The sequence below is a fragment of the Haliotis cracherodii genome, unplaced genomic scaffold (assembly GCF_022045235.1).
Source record: "Haliotis cracherodii isolate W230 unplaced genomic scaffold, xgHalCrac1.p SCAF_9, whole genome shotgun sequence".
Lineage (NCBI taxonomy): Eukaryota > Metazoa > Mollusca > Gastropoda > Lepetellida > Haliotidae > Haliotis > Haliotis cracherodii.
The window spans coordinates 46,972,432-46,984,931 of record NW_027266343.1 but is presented as its reverse complement, the minus strand read 5'-3'; the positions used below and the strand labels follow the sequence as shown (position 1 = coordinate 46,984,931).

The window sequence follows — 12,500 nt, the reverse complement described above, 5'->3', positions numbered from 1 at the left end:
ACAGGCACCAGTTCACCGCTAGGCTGATCTGTAAAGCTCATTTTCAGTATAGGCCCATCTTGTCGTCATGAAAACATAAAAATATAAAATGAAAAAAATCCCAAGTCATCAAAAGTCTCTTTCGGCAAGAAATATTCAACGGTTTAGAAGATTTCCTCAGGAACCGAATGGAGGACAGACGGACACATTGATCATTACATCTCCCCGTTTTGACAAAATGGGGGGATGGCAAATGAATACATTGGAAAAACAGATGGAAAAACCTGTGTTCAAAGGGCACACCCAAACATCTGTATGAGTGTCCTATGGCAGACTTAGGAATTAAGTAAAAAGAAAAAGAGTAATAAATAAATATATTTCTATCCCTGTGGTTGTACAGGTCCTACCACCCCTACCACTAGGCTGGTCGTAAGAGACATTTAAGGGATTGGGTGGTCCAGCTCTGTGAATTGGTTGCATGCATGTCATCGATGGCATGGATCGTTACTAATATCAATTACTGGTTTGCCTGGTCCAGACTCGATTATTTACAGGTTTCGTTCAAACAGCTGGAATATTGCTGAGTGCAGAGTTAAACAACAAACAAACTAACATGTTCTACCTGATTGAGCAGCATATCGAGGACCGGGGCCTGGAGTTTGGAGTTGTGGCACAGCACTTCGTACAGACCCTGTACAAGTAGGAAAGTATGACAATTTCATGTTTATTTTACAGGAAGTAATTTGCTCAAATTTTTACGGAAGCCTTTCAGGGCCATTTGTTTTTTCAATTTTGATGTTGAAATTTCAAGATAGTGAGTTGAAATTTTAAGATGCTATGTTGAAATTTCAAGATACATATATTGAAACTATCAGTGATTATAAATATTAAAATTTCAACTTATTATCTTGTAATTTCAACTTTGTAGATATCTTGAAATTTCAACACAGCATCTTGAAATTTCGATGTAGCATCTTGAAATTTCAAGAACAAAATAAAAAAAACCATGGCCCTAAAAGGCTTCCGCACATACTGGATAGTAGTGGTGTCATGATAAATCGAAATATTGCTATATTGCTATTGGTAAGCACTTAAAGACAATAAATCGATTGTTAAATCAGTTTCTGATCAATAGTATTGATTTCAGTTAGAAATATTGATAGTTTTGATTGTATTTACCATATCAATAATATACATGCAATGCTGTTCAAATTTGATTTTTCTTTTGATCATGAGTGGTAGTAATTTACACATGGTAATGTGGAAGTTTCTTTTTCTTAACTTATTAGGGTAGAGAAAAAACAAATCAGTCATATCTGATGATATCTCAAACTTTACTTTTTATTTGTTGTTATGGTTATCACATTCAAAGGAAACTTCAGTTCCAAGGTTTAATTCGACTCTAAAATTCATCTAGAATGATACACTGACAACTATCGATATTTATCACAATAGTTGCTTGCAATATCACTTGTTATCACAATAGTAATTACCAAACCAATAGTGACCCCTACTGGATAGAATTAAAAAAAAAAAAAAAATTCATATGAGAATTTCATGATTTTTAATGTAAAATACATGTAACATCTTCACATATTAAACGAAATGACTTAAGGTAAAAAAACTGGATGAGATCTTATAATGAGAGACTGATTCAACCCACCATTTAGACTGAATCAGTGTTTGTTGAATCCTTCTAGTTTTCAGTCCAAATAAGCAAATTTTCATGACAGACGTGCATCATCAAGCTAAAGGATGCTCACAAAAAGTTGAAGTGGTGTGGTAACACAAGTTGTGACATCTTACCTCGTACAGCTGGAGGCGGACGTCAGCCTGCTGGGTGCAGCATCGTCGCAGGTTGCCCAAGATCTCCAGGCACAGAGCCTCGTTACTTGCTGCATTGTATGGCTTGTGGACGTCCACCTGGATCTGGAATACAGTGAATTACATTTGTAATGTACACGCATACAACAAACATATGGATATAACAAAGTGTGTTTTGGTCCTGGCCATTTAGTGTATATTATATTATATTATATTATATAGAATTAATGGATATATTGAACATGCGTATAAAGAAATAACGAAGAAATCCTGTGTCTACTCTGTCAATGACAGTGTTTATGCTGATGATTAACTGTTAATCTTGAAGCTGCTCAAGTGTCACCAATTAGCCTATCAAAACATTCTGTTCAAGCAGCAATAAACGACTGTAGGCAAGTGATCAACTGGATCAAGCACTGACACCTTGTCCTCAATTGACAACAATAAAACAGTGATTAGACAATAGCCTTTGAAGGGATATATTCTGTCTTGATCCAAGATGTCTGACAGTCGAAAATGATATAACAAACTATGGTTTATTAAGAAATAAACTATGAGTGGGAGTTGTTTATCATACAATAAAACACTGCATACTCCCTGAATACAATCTGAAGTTTGGTATTGACAATTTTCATGTAGACTATAATTTTTTTAAATGTTCAGTCCATTAATAGACAAAAGGACATAGATGTTTCACCTGGCTGAGGGAGAAAGTCTGACTGGACTGACTGGCCACCAGGCCTCCCAGGACCTTGAAGTGCTTCAGTATCATCAGGAACCCCATCACACCGATCTTCCGCGAGTCTAACTGTCTGGGAACAAGATACGCTGCATTGTGTTACAGGGTTGCACATGGTGCAGAAATAAGTGTGCAGCATGCACAAATGCAGGGCTCAATTTATTGAACTTGATTTAACTTGCACCAGGGCCCACTTGCACAAAGCGATCTTAGCGCTACGACTATTGTAAGCCTGTGTTAAAGTATGGGAGTGACGATCATCTTAGCGCTAAGATTGCTTTGTGCAAGTGGGCCCAGGTGCATGTGGACAATAAAACCTCGTGGCTCCAGACAAAACCAAGCAGCACCATGGTCCAATAAGTTTATAAAAAATAAACTTGTCTAAATAAAATAAACTCTCAGATCTCTGATAACTGTAATAAGTTTGCATAAATTAATGATGTATTGCTGTAAAACGAAAAAGGAACGTGCACATAATCTTGAAGTTTCTACAGTATGATGACATCAACCCCAAGAAAGTGAGTATTGTTTTGCGTCGCTTTTAGCAATATTCCAGCAATATTTCAGTAATATCACGGCAGGTATTCATGTGGGGAATACAATCCGGATCTTCAGCGGGACGAGTGAACGGTTTAACCACGAGGCTACCCCTCCGCCTCATAAAGCTTAGAGGTAACAATCGTGTTAAAAGATCATTGTTCATCTTAACCATGGTAATGTTAATAAATGTAATTTTTTCTTTTAGTTTAGTATCAATATTCTTAAGTTTGTATAGATTACAGTATCAAACTATAGAGCTATGTTGCATCATATAAATAATCGAGCCTGGGACAGACAAATCATTGGTTGACAGCATGAGCAACAAACAGTGAGTGAGTTTGGTTTTACGCCGCTATGTTCCAGCAACATCACGTCGGGGAACACAAGAAATGGGCTTCACACATTGTACCCATGTCGGGAATTGAACCCGGGTTTTCGGCGTGACGAGCGAACGCTTAAACCACTAGGCTACCCGACCGCCCCTAAGCAACAAACAAAACTGTGGGCATGTTGACACATGGAGCCAGGTCAGACAATGTCATCACCTGATCTTCATCTCCAGCAAGGGACATATTCAATCACCAGATGTAAATGATAAGCACTGCAGTATTTTCAGCTATATATTCGTATCAGATCTACTATATTCTTTGTGAACTGTTGTCACAGTCCCGGTGTACTCACTTGGAAAACATGGCCTTACGCAGCACGAGTATGAGCGAGTCTTTGAGAGACATGCTGAGTTTGAGTAGCGGCTGTATGGCCTTCAGGAGTCCCTCGGCCGATGATGGCGGCAGGAATGACAGGTAGTCAAACGCTTCTCTCACCTTGGGAACAGACTCCAGGAGAAGCTGAGGGGCAGACTTGACCGTGTCTGCTAGCAGCTCTGCAAGCAACAGTCATTTTAGTGACAATACCCAGATGTAGACATAACTAGTCCTCATGACACTAGGCCCACCCTGAAAGTATCGTTCTGAATTCTGGAAGTACCCTCTTATCGTCATTGTTACCCAAGTAATGAGTCACCAGCGACCTTTGTTGTTATCCCCACCCAAGTAATGAGACACCAGCGACCTTTGTTGTAATCCCTACCCAAGTAATGAGACACCAGTGACCTTTGTTGTAATCCCTACCCAAGTAATGAGACACCAGCGACCTTTGTTGTAATCCCCACCCAAGTAATGAGACACCAGTAACCTTTGATGTTATCCCTACCCAAGTAATGAGACACCAGTGACCTTTGTTGTAATCCCTACCCAAGTAATGAGACACCAGCGACCTTTGTTGTAATCCCCACCCAAGTAATGAGACACCAGCGACCTTTGATGTTATCCCCACCCAAGTAATGAGACACCAGTAACCTTTGATGTTATCCCTACCCAAGTAATGAGACACCAGTGACCTTTGTTGTAATCCCTACCCAAGTAATGAGACACCAGCGACCTTTGTTGTTATCCCCACCCAAGTAATGAGACACCAGTGACCTTTGATGTTATCCCCACCCAAGTAATGAGACACCAGTGACCTTTGTTGTAATCCCTACCCAAGTAATGAGACACCAGCGACCTTTGTTGTTATCCCTACCCAAGTAATGAGACACCAGTAAACTTTGATGTTATCTCTACCCAAGTAATGAGACACCAGTAACCTTTGATGTTATCCGAACCCAAGTAATGAGACACCAGTAACCTTTGATGTTATCCCCACCCAAGTAATGAGACACCAGTAAACTTTGATGTTATCCCCACCCAAGTAATGAGACACCAGTAACCTTTGTTGTTATCCCCACCCAAGTAATGAGACACCAGTAACCTTTGATGTTATTCCCACCCAAGTAATGAGACACCAGTAACCTTTGATGTTATCCCCACCCAAGTAATGAGACACCAGTAACCTTTGATGTTTTCCGAACCCAAGTAATGAGACACCAGTAACCTTTGATGTTATCCCCACCCAAGTAATGAGAAACCAGCAACCTTTGATGTTATCCCCACCCAAGTAATGAGACACCAGTAACCTTTGATGTTTTCCGAACCCAAGTAATGAGACACCAGTAACCTTTGTTGTTATCCCCACCCAAGTAATGAGACACCAGTAACCTTTGATGTTATCCCCACCCAAGTAATGAGAAACCAGCAACCTTTGATGTTATCCCCACCCAAGTAATGAGACACCAGTAACCTTTGATGTTTTCCGAACCCAAGTAATGAGACACCAGTAACCTTTGTTGTTATCCCCACCCAAGTAATGAGACACCAGTAACCTTTGATGTTATTCCCACCCAAGTAATGAGACACCAGTAACCTTTGATGTTATCCCCACCCAAGTAATGAGGCACCAGTAACCTTTGATGTTTTCCGAACCCAAGTAATGAGACACCAGTAACCTTTGATGTTATCCCCACCCAAGTAATGAGACACCAGCAACCTTTGATGTTATCCCCACCCAAGTAATGAGAAACCAGCAACCTTTGATGTTATCCCCACCCAAGTAATGAGAAACCAGCAACCTTTGATGTTATCCCCACCCAAGTAATGAGACACCAGTAACCTTTGATGTTATCCCCACCCAAGTAATGAGACACCAGTAACCTTTGATGTTATCCCCACCCAAGTAATGAGACACCAGCGACCTTTGTTGTAATCCCCACCCAAGTAATGAGACACCAGTAACCTTTGTTGTTATCCCCACCCAAGTAATGAGACACCAGTAACCTTTGATGTTATTCCCACCCAAGTAATGAGACACCAGTAACATTTGATGTTATCCCCACCCAAGTAATGAGACACCAGTGACCTTTGTTGTAATCCCCACCCAAGTAATGAGACACCAGTAACCTTTGTTGTTATCCCCACCCAAGTAATGAGACACCAGTAACCTTTGTTGTTATCCCCACCCAAGTAATGAGACACCAGTAACCTTTGTTGTTATCCCCACCCAAGTAATGAGACACCAGTAACCTTTGTTGTTATCCCCACCCAAGTAATGAGACACCAGTAACCTTTGATGTTATCCCCACCCAAGTAATGAGACACCAGTAACCTTTGATGTTTTCCGAACCCAAGTAATGAGACACCAGTAACCTTTGATGTTATCCCCACCCAAGTAATGAGAAACCAGCAACCTTTGTTGTTATTCCTACCCAAGTAATGAGACACCAGTAACCTTTGATGTTATCCCTACCCAAGTAATGAGACACCAGTAACCTTTGATGTTATCCCCACCCAAGTAATGAGACACCAGTAACCTTTGATGTTTTCCGAACCCAAGTAATGAGACACCAGTAACCTTTGATGTTATCCCCACCCAAGTAATGAGACACCAGTAACCTTTGATGTTATCCCCACCCAAGTAATGAGACACCAGCAACCTTTGATGTTATCCCCACCCAAGTAATGAGACACCAGCGATGTATTGTTATTCTTACCCAAGTAATGAGACACTGGTGAAGTGGCCTTGATGGTGACTCTGTTGAAGATCTGGTCCAGAATCTCATGTCTCACAACTTCATGGGCCTGAAGGAGGACAAACAAAGGCATGATAACAAGATGTCACATCACTGTCACTGTTCAGGCACTGAAATACCCAGTGTTCCCGTTCACTGGTATTTACCAGTTTTTAACCGGTAAAATTAGGCTTGGAACGGTAATTCATGTGCCTGCCAGTCCCCGTGGACTGGCAAATAAAGTACCTTATAAATCTTTGTTGATGAACATAACACTGACATTATTCACTTAAGAATATTTTTCAAACTTGTCTGTTACTATCAGGGTTTCCCCTTATCCATTTCTGGTGCAAGGACATTACATTTTACTTTGCTTCGAGGTAAAATATATACTTGTCTCAAAATTGTAACTGTGCTTTGTGTGAATGACATGTAGACCTAACTAAGTTACTTCAGAGATGACTTCATTGCACTAAACATGATGTTGAAAGAATTAAAACCAGTTAATTTTCATATGTTTTTTCATTTGTTGAAAGTCGTCGGGACTGACAAAATTAGGGGGGGGGGCTGGTAATTTTTAGACTGGCAGATTCAAAAGCCAGCAGGGACAGTGATACCTTTCATTATATGTTCATACAAGAGGCCCATAGGGCCTGTGTCGTTCACCTGGATATTTACCTGTGGGGTAAGCCGCTCCATTTGTACAGTTGTGAATTCCAATCCCCTGAGAATACTTCAAACCAAATACGGTTGATGTCCATCTCTTAGTTGCAGAGAACAAGTCGTTTAAAGCAAAAACGCCAAATTACCCCTATTTCGCCCCACCCTCAGCTCCTCCATTTGTACAATTTTGAATTCTCACCACCGGAAAATGCTTCCAACCATATATGGTTGGTATCTCTATCTCTTAGTTCCAGAGAAGAAGCCATTAAATGCAATAATGCCAAATTACCCCTACTTGGTCCCACCCTCAGCCCCTTGGGGGTTGATCAGCTCCTCCATTTGTACAATTTTGAATCCTCACCACCGGAGAATGCTTCCAACCAAATATGGTTGATATATATCCTTAGTTCCAGAGAAGAAGTCGTTTAAAGCAATATAGCCAAATTACCCCTATTTGGCTCTGCCCCTCAGCCCCTCAGTCCCTTGGGGGATCAGCCCCACCATTTGCACAATTTTGAATCTCCACCACCTAGGGATGCTTCCAGTCAAATTTCGTTAATGTCCAATTAGTGGTTCAGAAGAAGAAGTCGTTTGAAAAAATTGTTGACGTACGGACGACGGAAGTACGACGGATGCCACGGTATGGCGTAAGCTCACCTTGGTCCGGACAATGTGACAATAAAAGTCAGGCCTCCATCTATAGCCACTAGGGATGTCACGACTCACTGGCCTAGTGAGGCATTACACCTGATGATATACTCAATACGCAGTGCTCTCTTTATAAAGGGGGCACGGGTGGCCCAGTTGGAATTCGCTGTGCAGAGTTGCATCCCTTGGGCATGACAAAAATCTATGATTGTGGTTTGAATCCCGGTTTTCCCCGATTATGTTTCTAGCTTTGTCAGCATCATACCTGTGCATTTGGTTTCACCAAGGTTGTAAACCTGCATCACTTAGGGCTTTCCTCCCACATTAAGCTGACATGCCATGATATAACTGGAATACTGTTCACACATGCCTGGTATTATTGTTACGACAAACCACTTCTCCTGTGGACCTCAGGTTAATAAGGTTTTACAGCAACTTATACCTGTCACTTAGGCTAAGAAAAATAATAGTCTTGGTTCTCAGGCACTGCCCGCATCATCATAAAGTCTGACATACGTTTCGTTTCCCAAAAATTGTAAAAGAAATCGATTAGTAGATGAAATGTGATACAATACAGCACACAGTTACTTCCCTTTACATGGACAATGTTTTGTGGGGAGGCCCTTTCCCAGGTTGATGGTACACAATTGTTTATTTGGTTACATACTAGTTTGAACAAGCCCCCCCAAAATACCTTCCGCCCAAAGTATATTTTCAAAAATCTTTGCCTGAGAACCAGTTCTTTTATTTTCTTAAGCCTTAAGGAATTCCTTGTAGTTGCCATTAAATGCTTAGGTCCTACACATGTCTTTACCTTGAATGTGTTGATAAGGAGCCTTGCACCAAGTCTACAGCTTTGCCGGGCTGGTGTCAGTTGTGTGGTGGGGCTGGTGGGTTCAATCCTCCCGAACACGGCCTTGGGGCCAAAACTGTCCATCAGCGTGAAGCCGAGTTGGACCAGGCTCTGTATCACGTGGTCCCAGCCATACACACTGGGGGTAGAACAGGAGGAAACTGCATAGAGGGAATGGGGTTCCAGGCTGCTTTGGCCATTTGTTTGTTTGTTTGTTTATTGTTTAATGCCACACTCAGCCATTTGTTTGTTTGTTGTTTAATGCCACACTCAGCAATATTCAAGCTATAATTTATCAGTCAATCCAATATATGTATATATCCATATCTGATCATTTTTTAGGTGAAATGGGGTTTGACGTCGCGTCCAAGATTATTGCACTTATATAGCGACGTGCATGTATGTGTGTGTGTTTGTGTGGCTGCTCGTACTAGTCTGGACTGATGCCGATTTATAGTGCTAGCTCACTGAGATACCATGCCGCAGTTTAACATGAATACCCCACTCAGACACAGTATACTGACTCCGAGCCGACCAGTCCTTGTTTTAGCCCCTTAATGCCAAGCGCCAGACAGGGTGATTTGCAATTGTGATACATGACATGCATCAACCAAGTCAGCGAGCCTGACCACCCGATCCCGTTAGTTGCCTCTTACAACAAGCATAGTTGCCTTTACGGCAAGATTGGGTTGCTAAAGACAGGTCTGGCCACTTGGAGCTTGCCCCAGAACATGGTAAAATATGATAAATGTGATATGAAAATGAATTTATAAATAATATATTGATAAAATACACATGACATTGTTTGTTTACATGTTTTGGAAAAGTCTCTAGTTTTATGGAACACAGCTTCTCGCACTTTTCCATATACTATTTGAGTTTTCAACTCCCATTACAACCATCTTCCTGAGGCAAGGGCACTAACTGACTATAAAAGTCCAGTTTCCACCCTTGCCGAACTAGGATGGAATTTCCAGGCTCAATTGTAGTGCCACCAGTGGCTACTACGAGTTATGTCCCTTTCTATGTTCCTCCTACTGACCAATCAGGTTCTATCTCGCATATCACTTGCATTTCCTTCAAACAAAATGGCGGCACCCTGTCAAGATAATCTGGTTGATAATCAAGATCTATCTTGTAATAAAATGGTTCTAACCCTGTGAAGTGCATCAAATCACATGAGCACCTTGATTAAAAACATGAAAGACTTTGCAAAATATCTATCGATGCCCAGTTGGCAGTACACATGCTTTGCAAGTCCTGCAGTCGACCGAAATCTGCACGTTGAAATCCATGTAGTTTACGAAACTGGATGTCTAGGTCGTTACATGATTATGATTGGACTATGCATAGACTCATTTGTTCAGCCAAAATGTTACTCCATAACTCCTGCCAAGTTCGGCAAGGGTGGAAACTGGACATTAATAGTCAGTTATCTCCCTTGCCTCGGGAAGATGATTACAAGATGGTGATGTTGTATCTCACCTGTTACTGACAGTCTCCAGCACCATGTTCTCTATGTTCAGTCTCTCCTGTGTGATCTCCCTCACTAGGTAAGACTGCTGCTGCCTGTCAGTGTCTTTAAAACATCTCAGTATTGTACTTTTTAGAAAATCAAATATCTGAAAACAAAGCACGAGGTGAGGTGAAATTGGGTTTAACATCGCTTTTAAAGATTACCGTACTTATAAAGTGACGCTCATGCCTGTACTGGTTCAGATTAATGCTAGGTGAGGTGAAATGGGGTTTAACGTCGCGTCCAAGATTATTGCACTTATATATAGCGACGTGCATGCACATGTATGTGTGTGTGGCTGCTTGTACTAGTCCGGACTGATGCCGATTTATAGTGCCATCCCGCAGTTTTAACATGAATACCCCACACAGACACGACACACAGAAACAAGAACCGACCAGTCCTTGTTTTAGCCCCTTAATGCCGAGCGCCAGGCTGGGTAACATCTCTTAACATCATTTGGTTGGACATGGCCGGGGATCAAACCACCGACTTTCTGTTCTCCAGGCAGCCACTCTATCCGCTACACAATGGAGGTAGTACAAACACAAGAAATCATCTCACTTGCTCAAGAAGGAATACATGTGCTGTCACTGCAGTAAGAAGACAATCCTATCCGTGTGAAATCCACTGCCCAGATTAACGTGCTTGTGCTACCACTGACTTGAATAGCCTCGAATATAAGATAGCTACACGATAAATTGCCAAAAACAATGAAAAACAAGGCATGGTTTATTTCACAATATAAAACACTGTTCTGTCTTGACGTCATTTCTGGAGATTGGAATAAGCGCTCTCAACTTGATGACGTCATATATCAGACGATGAGAGGGAAGTGTCTTGTAAGTTGTTCCCCATAGATGTAGCTGGGCTTCACAGATAAACGCAGAAGCCGAACGGGAGAGATATGACAATCAGTATTAGGAGAAAAAGAACAGATAATCGACATGAGAATCGTGAAAATATGTGGGAAATACCCAATTGAACCCATCTTTTTGTAAGATGGATATTTCCAAGATTGGATTCTATTCAGGGAGTCATCATTATCAAATCTGGATAAATATTTTTAAAGCTTGTACATTTTATCAACATCCTAAAGAGGCTGTATATGGTTTTGATATCTCATATAAGATAAGAAATAAACAACTCATGCGCCCCATGGTTTATTCCCCCCGCAGTGTTTTATTGTACGATAAACAACGACCACGAGTCGTTTATTTCTCCATTAATATGAAGTTTATCACATCTGTTATGACCAATACTCAGAACCCATTCACGTATATATATTATAACAAGAATGAAAGGTTCACACATGAATATTATTTATCCATCCACTTACAATCTTTTGACACATGTCATCAAGCATTATTTGTGAAAAACATAATTTAACATATCTATTAAACAGCATAGTTAACACTGGTTGCCCACTTAGATTTTTCAAGGTATTTGATCGAATGATAAGGTTTTTTCAATTTTAAGGCTTTTTGTTCGGCAGGACCACCAAATTCAAGGCCTGTTCAAGCCTGCATGAAAATGTAGAAAAGTTATCACAATACTGATGACACATCCAAACTCCAACAATACCATACATGAACCTACAACATGCATCAACACTAGGATGATTCATGAAGTTGATGTCTCCTGCAACATACATTACCTGATCTTCGAATCTGTGCAGCTGGGCTGTGGACAAGGCAAGGGCAAGGTTGAAAGGGGCAAGAGCTCTCGTTGGACAGGACAACTGGCTGGCCTGTAATATATGTGCATATATATATCCAGCCAACGAACAAAACTAAGAGTTGTATCGCAATTTATAAAAGCTGTCAATGTTCACATGTACAGGAAAGTGTACATCACTAAAAAAAGTCACATAAAGTGAAGCGTTAAGTAATATCATTAATTCATTATTCCAGATGTAGCCATGATTCATTAATCCCAATAAACATATGATTCATTAATCCAGATTTACATATGATATATTTATCAAAGTAAACTCATAATTCATTAATCCATATTTACATGATTCATTAGTTCATATTTACACATGATTCATCTATTCAGATATACCCATGATTCATTAATCCAGATATACCCATGATTCTTTAATTCCTAAATACCCATGATTTTTTAACTAATATAAACCCATGATTCTTTAATTCCTATATACCCATAATTCATTAATTCCTATATACCCATGATTCTTTAATTCCTATATACCCATGATTTATTAATTCCTATATACCCATGATTCTTTAATTCCTATATACCCATGATTCTTTAATTCCTATATACCCAT

At 40.4% G+C, this 12,500-nt stretch overlaps 1 protein-coding gene across 1 annotated transcript in view; it reads right to left on the bottom strand.

Moving 5' to 3' along the window:
• Positions 1-12,500, bottom strand: part of LOC139452422 (Fanconi anemia group I protein-like) — a 46,022-nt gene that overhangs the window by 23,645 nt on the left and 9,877 nt on the right. Inside the window, exons 10-17 of the mRNA XM_071233892.1 lie at positions 11,862-11,954; positions 10,174-10,310; positions 8,650-8,827; positions 6,507-6,594; positions 3,764-3,965; positions 2,501-2,615; positions 1,786-1,908; positions 602-670 (exon numbers count right to left, since the gene is read on the bottom strand). Of these exons, the coding sequence (XP_071089993.1) occupies positions 602-670; positions 1,786-1,908; positions 2,501-2,615; positions 3,764-3,965; positions 6,507-6,594; positions 8,650-8,827; positions 10,174-10,310; positions 11,862-11,954 (1,005 nt within the window). The remainder of the gene's footprint in view (positions 1-601; positions 671-1,785; positions 1,909-2,500; positions 2,616-3,763; positions 3,966-6,506; positions 6,595-8,649; positions 8,828-10,173; positions 10,311-11,861; positions 11,955-12,500) is intronic.